Source organism: Littorina saxatilis, linkage group LG17 (assembly GCF_037325665.1).
Source record: "Littorina saxatilis isolate snail1 linkage group LG17, US_GU_Lsax_2.0, whole genome shotgun sequence".
In the NCBI taxonomy this organism is placed as follows: Eukaryota; Metazoa; Mollusca; class Gastropoda; order Littorinimorpha; family Littorinidae; genus Littorina; species Littorina saxatilis.
This window is the reverse complement of record NC_090261.1, coordinates 49,421,210-49,432,135: the sequence shown is the minus strand read 5'-3', so window position 1 is coordinate 49,432,135 and position 10,926 is coordinate 49,421,210. Positions and strand designations below refer to the sequence as shown.

At 43.0% G+C, this 10,926-nt stretch overlaps 1 protein-coding gene across 2 annotated transcripts in view; it reads right to left on the bottom strand.

Annotated features, from left to right (window-relative positions):
• Positions 1-10,926, bottom strand: part of LOC138953704 (uncharacterized) — a 165,166-nt gene that overhangs the window by 56,449 nt on the left and 97,791 nt on the right. For both annotated transcript variants that reach the window (XM_070325593.1, XM_070325594.1), the window contains 2 exons: positions 9,468-9,579; positions 8,720-8,838 (listed from right to left, as the gene is read on the bottom strand). In XM_070325593.1, coding sequence (XP_070181694.1) covers positions 8,720-8,773 — 54 coding nt within the window. In that variant the 5' untranslated portion in view covers positions 8,774-8,838; positions 9,468-9,579. The remainder of the gene's footprint in view (positions 1-8,719; positions 8,839-9,467; positions 9,580-10,926) is intronic.

The window sequence follows — 10,926 nt, the reverse complement described above, 5'->3', positions numbered from 1 at the left end:
TGTTTGTTGTCGGATGTTTTCACACAATCGCCGTCTGTCGCCTACACTCCGGACTCGTGTGTGCTGCTGGGTTCTTTGTTTGTGTGGGTTTTTTTTTTTGGGGGGGGGGGGGAGAGTAAGGGGAGAGGGGCTGAACATGTGTGTATGTGTGTGTGTGTGTGTGTGGAAGGGTGGGTGTGTGTGGGTCACTGTGTGTGTGTGACTGTCGGCACTGCGTTCGTGTGTGTATGTATGTGTGCGTGGTTCCTTATATCTTTGTGTGCAGAACGTAAAACTGCGTCAAGTGTGTGTGTGTGTGTGTGTGTATGCCTGAACAAGTATTTTCTTATGAAAGTGTTTACTTCTCATAGTCACTATTCATTACAAAATAAATACTTTCTTATATATTTGCGTACATAATACTGTCACGTTTCAAAGCAAAACAATAGAGTACCTGGGCAAACAACTACCCACAAGTAGACAAAAACGCAAGGCATTACAGTACCACACGTCACACACACCTGTTTTCATTTACTTTTTCTCCAGCGGCAAGTGATGTTCGCTTCTATCACCCGTTCGCGTGCTTTTTGGTCGGTGCTTCTATCATCTTCGCTGCTTTCACTTACCTCTCTGTTCTTCTCCTTTACTTTGTTTTGCCATCTAAATCACCCGGAATCCAATTATTGGCGACTTTCTCACCTGGCATTCTCTGCTGGGGCTTTATCAGATTTTTCTGCGGTGCCAACTACTTTGAGAATGAGGGAAGGTTTCCTGCGTTTGAAGGAAGACATCGACCTAGTTCGGTGTGTGTGTGTGTCTTCCTTTCGCGTTATTATTTTTTGTTGTTGTGTGTTTGTGTTATTTTGTTGTTTTTTGTTGTTTGGTTGGTTCTTTGTTTAGTTAGTTTGTTTTTAGTTTGGGTGTGCTCTTTCCTTCTTCCATCCTTTTTTTTTTTGCGTTTTATTTTCCACTAAGTTTTAGTTGAATGGGCTCCTCTTTGTGTTTTCACTTTATTTTGTTGCGTTTTTTGAGTATCACTTTGACTTCTCTGTAGTTTTTTTAAAAAGTTTTTTAATTCTTCTTCTGAAGCAGTGTGTTGTCTTTGCCAAATCGGTTTCAGGTACGTCTCATCGGTGAAAGCCATCTCAACATCTCACTGCTATAGGCACCTTGTGGTCTCTTAATCTCTTTACAAGCTGTGGAGGGAAAATACGTTTTCGTTTACTGTCTTTTCACTGCTTCTTACCTGTTTACTCGACGAATTTTACTTTTTACTGTTGAAGCAAAACGAACGCAGGCATTTTCTAAACAGTAATTGACCAAACGCACAACGATTGATCCCATTCGTCATCTTATTTGTCACAATCTGTTTTTGTGAGTCTTCTACGTCATTAGAATCAGGGACCTTTTCAGTTTTTGCGGTTTATTAAATCTTGCCTTCAGAAAATGCAAATGTCGATCATTTCCTTTCAAGGTTCTTAATAAACGCCAGAATCGGCCCTGATCTGAAGTAATTTGTTAGACATGTAACTTTCACCAAGAAAACGCAGCTTTGGGAATGAAAGCAAATTCTTGGATTAGAAGTTTATAGAAATGTAAGAACGAATCGGAATAGGTCAGTGCAACAAGGCGTTTTCTTTTAAGTAAGAGACACGCACGCGTGCGCGCGCACACACACACACACACACACACACACACACACACACACACACACACACACACACACACATCGAGGAAAATAACTTAAACAAACATAACAAGTAGAGCAAACGATGCACTGCAGTTAGGTGTAAAATCCTGATCGGTCAACAGGCTGACATTACACTTTCTGTATTATTCACACGATGGGACCCAGGGGACGGAGAGATCACTCTCAACAACGTTGTTGCGAGATTACCAAGACTAATCTCACTAAGAAGAGTCTATCAATGATTCACGCAAGCGGGCGCCATGTGATACATCGAATCTGTCTCGGCTAGGTCAACCCAAACACTGACTTCTGTCGTGATTTCTTCTAGTCCAGCAGTTTGTGGCTTCAGATATGGCATGATAGTTCAGCGCGTGTAAGCGTTGTGTTCGTGTATCTGATGTTTTTTGTTCGTTTGTTTGTTTGTTTGTTTGTTTGTTTGTTTGATTGATATTTCTTCTTCTTCTTATATTGTTGTTGTTGTTGTTGTTGTTACTGTTGACAGTCTATGAACTACAGAGCGCTGCCTGTGCCCTGCTCCTTGTAGTCTAAAACCTGAACGGAGGCTCGCTGCCAACACAGTCTTCCTCAGTGGCAGACTGCCAAACTGTCCTGCATAATCTTCATACAACAGGAGGGGGCTGAGTCCGAGAGGCATGAGCTTTGGGAATGAAAGCAAATTCTTGGATTAGAAGTTTATAGAAATGTAAGAACGAATCGGAATAGGTCAGTGCAAGAAGACGTTTTCTTTTAAGTAAGAGACACGCACGCGTGCGCGCGCACACACACACACACACACACACACACACACACACACACACACACACACACACACACACGCACACGCACACACATACACACACACATACACACACACATCGAGGAAAATAACTTAAACAAACATAACAAGTAGAGCAAACGATGCACTGCAGTTAGGTAGGTGTAAAATCCTGATCGATCAACAGGCTGACATTATACTTTCTGTATTATTCACACGATGGGACCCAGGGGACGGAGAGATCACTTCTCAACAACGTTGTTGCGAGATTACCAAGACTAATCTCACTTGGAAGAGTCTATCAATGATTCACGCAAGCGCGCGCCAGGTGATACATCGAATCTGTCTCGGCTAGGTCAACCCAAACACTGACTTCTGTCGTGATTTCTTCTAGTCCAGCAGTTTGTGGCTTCAGATATGGCATGATAGTTCAGCGCGTGTAAGCGTTGTGTTCGTGTATCTCATGTTTTTTGTTTGTTTGTTTGTTTGTTTGATGTTTCTTCTTCTTCTTATATTGTTGTTGTTGTTGTTGTTGTTGTTGTTGTTGTTGTTGTTGGTGTTGTTGTTACTGTTGACAGTCTATGAACTACAGAGCACTGCCTGTGCCCTGCTCCCCGTAGTCTAAAACCTGAACGGAGGCTCGCTGCCAACACAGTCTTCCTCAGTGACAGATCGACTGCCAAACTGCATAATCTTCATACAACAGGAGGGGGGAAGAGTCCGAGAGGCATCAGACAGGAACTGTGTTTCCTTAACAACAGGACCTGTGGATTCCCTCTCACTGTGGTGTAGCAGGCAATGAGAAGGTAGATCGGCTTTTGGAGGCAGGCAGCAAACAGGAGCAAGCCGCACACACAGAGATATATACTCTATTCTATATCTCTGTGGCCGCACACCTCATGCCATTCAGCGGCGAAGCAAAGACCATCCTGAGAAACAACTTCAGGATAGCACGGCGTCGACGCTTACACCTGTCAAAACTGTAACTACCTACGTACTTCCTCAATTTTCAATGTATAAATCTAGTCCTGTCTGATCTCCCCTTCATTTCTCACCTCTTTTTTTTTCTCCAAAAACATTCAACCTCACATTACCTACAAACATTAGCGTGCGAGTCCTTGCGTTCGTAGTCGTTAACGGCCCATTAGTCTTGCCTTTTTAGGCAGCTGCATTCCGTGTTCGAGGGTAATCAGCCTGGGGACGCTGCCGGATTTTGCAAGTCACAGTATTTTAATCATTATTTTACAGCTGATCAAGTTTTATCGCGATACAATTATCGTGCGAACAGGATTTTCCAAGGTTGTGGCCAATGTTTATATCCGGACGCTCAGGTAATGGTCCAGGCGCCAGGGAAGGCACTCGATCAAAGGAGGTTTGTCTGATTTCGATAATACTACAATCCCCCCCCCCACTCCACCCCGCTTTCAATAAACACAAAACACACTAAGGGGAGAATCTGTTGTACCGATAAAAATTAATAAGCAGTCAGTGTCCAAACCATTTTTCCTAGAACTTTTAATTAAAAAACCAAACACCTTTCCTGGCAGAGGTCACAGGCAGGCCAAAATAGGAAGGAGGTATGATGAGTGAAAATGGAGGTATGACCTTGTCATTGCCCCCCCCCCCCCCCCTAACCTCTGCCACCGCCGCCCCCACCTTTCTTTCGTCCCCCCTTGTCGTTGTTGGAAGCGACAGCAATGAACGTGGCCCCGTCTCTGCAAGGGGCCAGCACGGAACATCCATTATTCAGGGCGCGTTTCACGTGTCGCCTGGCTAACACTGTACCCATCCTGTCTTGCTGTCTGTGTTGTGCTGAAACGATTCCGGTGTTAAAGGCAATAGTCCTTCGTGTGGAAACTGTTCGGTTCACCATCTCAGATACTATACGACGCTTTTAATTGGGATAGGACCACCCCTTCCACTTGGGCTCATACCGAAATTCAACAGAGCTAGGTAATGTCTGTGCAGATGTGGGATTTTTCTTATGAATTAATTTCAAAGCTTGACACAAACGTCTGTTAAGAAATCAATTCAGCAACAATTGTCCACGCTGAACAAAAAGCAGCCAGACTTGATTTTTGATACGTGTTAAATTGAAGGGATTGCCTTATAAGGGTATAATATCCCATCACAAAAGCCTGACCAGTTCTTAAGCTGGTGAGCCAAACAGTTCTCACGGGAAGGAGTGTGCCTTTAATGCAGACGACAACGGCAAACGGTAAATCTATACAGGAGTACGCTTGGTTGTACTGCTCTGGGACTAACAGTCTGCATCAGGTTTTTGGCAATTTTAGAAAATATTGAATTTTGGTCAGATAACATATAAGTAAATGTTAAAAGCGCAGAACACTGGGCGGTATTTGCAGGAAGCAGACTTTGCTGGATAATGTCGCCAAATACGGTAACGATTAAGGCAATAGCGAAATATTACTTTACTGCATGCAAGCTTTCGCATGACCGATTCCATCAAATACCTCCTTCTTTCTCAAATGAAACTAAACTACAACGACAGATATAACTGTAACAGAATAGGCAATTTCCGGAAAAGACTGTCGGGTTTTTATCGGTTTTTGAAGAATTGCTGTCCCTTGTGTTTTCTTGTTTTTCTATAGAAACACTGAGAAAAGCTAAAAGTGACAATGTAGGCTTGCCACAGCATTTCTATTGAAACGAAAAAAAAGGCAGAAAAACCCATTACACAGTTATTTCCGAACATCTACCCACTGCTGTTCCAGGCAAAAATGGAAAATAGTCCAAAGGCAGTGTAGTGTGAAAAACCTCTTCTCCATTAGGATTCGTGTTTTTTCTTTGATTGTGCACCTTTATCAGTGCACGTTTCTTCTTCTTCTTCTCCTTCTCCCTCTCCTTCTCCTTCTTCTTCTCCTTATCCTTCTTCTTCTTCTTCTTCTTCTTCTTCTTCTTCTGCCTTCCTGAGGTATTTTTTTCCATTGAGGTTTTTATTGAGTTTTGCCTGCTACATCGTTTTTTGACCTGCAACATTGGCATCGTGACGCCGTCTTTGATTGTGTCGTTTTTCTTCGATTCTGCACTTTCGCTGGCTGACAAATGACTTTGGTCCGAACCCAAACGAATCAAGAGTCTCAATCTCGTTTCACAGCGGCTGCTATATATAATATGGTCAAGTCCGAAGGAATCTAAACGCGACGACCGAGGGACTTTTGCTGTCTAACTTTAATTGAAAGTCTTTTTTGGGCCTTGTTCATCCCTCCGCTACAGAAATTAAAACACATCCCGAATTCTTCTCTGAACAGGAATACAATACAATACAATACAATACAATACAATACAATACAATGCACTACCTTTCACTACACTACATTCCACTCCACTCCACTCCTCTACACTAAACTACACTACACTGCATTACACTGTATTACAATACACCAAAATATAATACAATACAATACAAAACTGTACAATACAAAACAGTACAATACAATGCAATGCAATGCAATGCAATGAAAAACAATACAATGCAATGAAATACAATACAATACAATACACTAAATGCAATTCCAATTCATGTGCTACTAAAGAATTACAATACAATGAAGCAGGATGACGACAGCATACACAATACGCGAACACATACTGCAATAAAACTAATTAAACAGAACTCAGTGCAGCCGAAAGCTGTATCATATGCAAATAAAGCATAACACAAGGCGTATTTTTTCAATCAATACATTTTCTTCATATTGAACTTTCCAGGGCAGGGCGAAAGTAAGGGAAGTAGTGTAAGCGTGTGCAGGGGAAGATAAGTTTAAGCCATACAACTGCTGTTACCTTTTTCAAAACCAAGACTTCATCAGAGCTGTGACCTCCCCCCCCTTCCCACACATCCCTGGATGCCCTTGATTGACGACACAATCCTATGCGTTGCAGTCTCTGCCCCAACCAAATCTCGGAGGACCCATGCAGACACAGCGCTCTAATGGACATAGGTGCTTTGGTCAACGCTTTCCAGCCCGCTGAGGGAATTCCAGCGAATCTGTTTTATAGGCTTACCCACCTATAACGGGACTCTAGTCTCCCAAGCTGATGCAGCTCTATAGATAAAGTGAGAAAATCGGAAAGTGCGTCCTTACAGAAATACCACATAGAGAGAGATGTGGAGTGAGCATCGAGAGAGAGAGTGAGAGAGAGAGAGAGTGAGAGAGAGAGAGAGAGTGAGCATCGAGAGAGAGAGTGAGAGGGAGAGAGAGATGGAGGGAGGGTGTTGGATGGGAGGGACAAAGGGGATGGGAAAAGGTAGTGGAGGTGGGGGGGGGGGGGGGGGGGGCAGGTACAGAGGAAACTGTTCACATAAAGATAGTCTCGTAGGTGAAAACAAGAAGAAGGGATGAGGTGATGCAGTGACGATTGACAGAGTAAGGAGAGGATAGGGGGTAAGGAAAGTGTCCATATAAAGAACTCTCCGTGAAGGTGAAGGAAAAGGAGGTGTTGAAAATGTCCCTTAGAAAATGGCTTTCCCCTCGGAGAGAAATGAGAGAAAGAGGTAGGGTATTAGATAAGGAAAAACGGTAGAGGACAGAGTATGACAAAAAGGAAAAGGGATAGGGAATTGGGGCGAGGGTGGTAGAGGGACAGGAGGGGGGTGGGGTATCTTCATCAACTAATGGGCCGGATGGGAGTCATTAGAAGCCACAGGACGCCGGCAGCCGACAATTCGTCACGCTGAAACCCTCCCCTCGCTCCAATGATCAAATTTAAGGCCAAGGACAGTCCCCACACACAAATTCAGAATCTAAAAGGAATCAACGGTGCAGTTAGATGCAATCCCACACACACTCAGAATTCCGAAACAATCAGCGGTGAAATTTTGCGCAATCGCACACACGTTTGGAATCTCAATTCCAATCAACAGTGCACTTCGGGTGCAATCTGATTGCGGTGGCGTAATGATGTTGGACCATTCGGGAACAGGACACCATAAATAACAAAGAATTAGAAGAAGATTTCGACAACCCAGGAATTGGGTCCCGGTGGTCGGACACTGCTGATCTTTTTCGTGCTCTTGGTAACGAAAAAACGCCGAGGAAAGCAAATCGCCAAAGTTATGTATATAAAGTGCTGTTCACATGGCAGACTTGCAACCAACTTGTGACCAACTTTCGAGCGATTTTAGTCGGCGGCAAGTCAAATCAAAATCGCTGCCCATGTGAACAGCACAAACTCGCAAACTAGTTTTAAGCGGCGCATATTCTCGCCAGACTTAGTCTTTCGGGATTTTTCGGTCGTCCTCGTTGTTTTCCGGAGAAGGGAAGGCAAGAGCCACAGAGCTGTATACGTCTATATAACTCAGTGGCTAGAGCTAACCAATCATTTAGCGCAATACAAAAAGTTTGGCGCAGTGACTGCGTCGGCGGCAGTACTCAACTGGGTTTTGGAGTCTGGCGCGAGTCTCTGGCGAGTCTGGCGCGAGTCGCTGGGGCTGTTCACATGGCAGGCTTTTCGCCGATTCGGCCTCAACGACTCAGTAGCGATTTTCAAACGACTAAAGTTGGTCACAAGTTTGTAGTGTCATGTGAACAGCACTTAAGAAGTCTTCGCGTTTCTTCGCCCGTTCCATATTAAACAGTATTGGCCTTTAACCGCCTGTTCAGATAAAGAAGAATGATTTCGAGAGCTGCTAGGTTTGTTTTAGGAGATTTTTCATCTCAGCACCTCGGGTAATAGCTCGACAAGTCTTACCAAAGTCAATCACTTTCATAGACAAAGCCCAGCAGCGTGCAAAACCCATTTCTCAATCACCGGTGAACACGCACTATTGCTATCTATTTGACTGACAAAAGCGATACAGTCGTCGCCGTCCTCTCACTTTCACCACCACCCCACCTTTATCCTTTTTCTGAAATGCTTTTTGATTGTCGCATTTCGTTCGGTATACACGCACTTGTACAGCGCTACTCGGGTTTAATGAAAGTGTGTCAGGTTACCTTAAATTCAACAACAAATCAAACTGAAAGTCAAAAGACAATTTTGCAAATACAGCATAACACACAAATAAACAAACAAACAAACAAACACACACGAGCACAGACACAGACAGACAGACAGAAAAAGACACACACACACACACACACACACACACACACACACACACACACACACACACACACACACACACACACACAAGAACAACAAAAACAACAACAACAACAACAACAACAATAACAACAATAAAAATAACAACAACAACAAAAACAACATCAACAAAGATGACAAAAGGCATGTGAGATCATGCGACTCACCAAATAGTTTCCTGCTTTCTTGCGTGACCCCGCCCCATTGGGGTAGTGTCGCATACGCAGGTAAAAATCCCGAGCTGTGTTGTAAGTGTATCCACTGCTCTGTTTCTGTGCACTGTCAGCTGAAACAACATCATCCTCTTGTTCAAGGCCAAAAGGACAAGTTTTCATTCTAAGAATATCAAAGACACAGACACATAAACAATTTGGCAGATATAGACATCCATAGTAAATGTTAAGTTAAGCCAGTGTTTTCTGTACTAGTGCCAAATTGAGATGGTACTAAATAGCGTTGGTTGCGGTGTCAATGTCCTACAGTTGGGATCCAGTATATAAGATATCCCCACAGAAGGCAAGACCGTGGGAAAAGTCCAAAAACAGATACACTGCTAACGTTCCAAAATCCAGAATCAAATAGCAAGAAAGGTCAAGTGGTTATTGGAACGTTTAACTTGTGTGAATGTTTTGTTTGGTTCAAAACTCAACGTTTCAAAAAGTAAACTTTTAAATAACAAGAAAGTCTGAAAGGTCAAGTGGTTATTGGAACGTTTAATTTGTGTGAATGTCTTTTTTTTGTGGTCCAAAACGTTTCAACAAGTAAACTTTCAAATAACAAGAAAGGTCAATTGGTGATTGGAACGTTTAATTTGTGTTAATGTTTTGTTTGGTTCAAAACTAAACGTTTCAATTTCTTACCTTTCTTATTTTTAATTTTGCAATTTTTATTTTCTTGTGTAAAAGGTTTACTCACAGGGTAGAGGAAAGACGGCAGCCCGTTTAGCGGAGAGTTCAAACTGACGTGCCAGCTCCTTCACATCCTCTGGATGGACAAACTCCACCACAGGCCGCTCTAGTATCCATGCCTGAAACACAAAATAACCCTTTGTCTTAAAGAAAGTTGAGGAAACTCCGCTCTAGTATCTATGCCTGGAACACAAAATAACCCTTTGTCTAAGCGAAAGTTGAGGAAACGCCGCTCTAGTATCTATGCCTGGAACACAAAACAACCCTTTGTCTAAGCGAAAGTTGAGGAAACGCCGCTCTATATTATCCATGCCTGAAACACAAAACACCCCTTTGTCTGGAGAAAGTTGAGGAATTCCTATTAAATTGTACTGTCAGCAAACGAAAATGGGCTAAAACAAGTCCTGTAATTGCCAGACAAGCCGCAGCTCTCGTATCCATGCCTGAAACACAAAACACTCCCTTGTCTTAGAGAAAGTTGAGGAAACTATTTAATAGTACCGTAAAATCCCTAGCATAAGCCCACCCCCCCTGTGCACAGATTTAGGGCAAAATTGGGGGGTGGGCGTTTGCTAGGGATAGACCCCTTTGCACAAAGTAAGTTTTGTGCTCAACCGTGTAATTGAGTGAAAGCATGTAAGTTAGGTCGTGTGAGTAGAAGTGAAGGAAAAAAGAAAGAAAAGGGACTTTGAGGCAAAGAAGGCCAACCATGAGAGAGAGAGAGAGAGAGAGAGAGAGAGAGAGAGTGAGAGAGAGAGAGAGATAGAGAGAGAGAGATAGAGAGAGAGAGAGAGAAAAGGACTGGCTCTTCTGAAAACAACCCGAGCATAGTCATTCATATGAATTTATAAAGTAAAAAGAAAATCGCCAGACATTTGCAAGGACAAACAATAAGAACACAATTCCGGGAAAAAGAAACTTGATGAAATGTCGAAATGTCAACACCAATGAAGCCCTTTCTTTCTGTACAGGGAAGAAATTACACGATCGTCTTTGGAAATGAAACGTTAACTGAACTTGGATTTTGTCTTCAAAAGGCCCAATCTTTCTGAGAAAGAAAAACCCAAAAACTTAGGGAAAAAAAGAGAAGAGAAACTCGAAAAAACATGAATGATGGGTGGGAGTGAGGAGAGGGGACAAAGAATAAGAAAAAAGGAAAGAAACACGAAAAGGTAAAGAATTAGAACAGTCTGCACAAATCCTAGTGAAAGTGAGCCTATAGTCTCTTTGAAAAAAGCAGGGTGGGCGTTTGCTAGGTAGTTACCCCTGTGCACAACTTTTGGCCCAAAGTGGGGGGTGGGCGTTTGCTAGATGGTGGGCTTATGCTAGGGATTTTACGGTACTGTCAGTAAACGAAAATGGGGGAAATCAAGCCCTGTTGTTGCCTGACGTTTGGTGATAACCGAGTAAGTGTACGCAACACACTCCTCCAGTGTCCAAATAAACTCTGAATAAGGAAAGTTTTA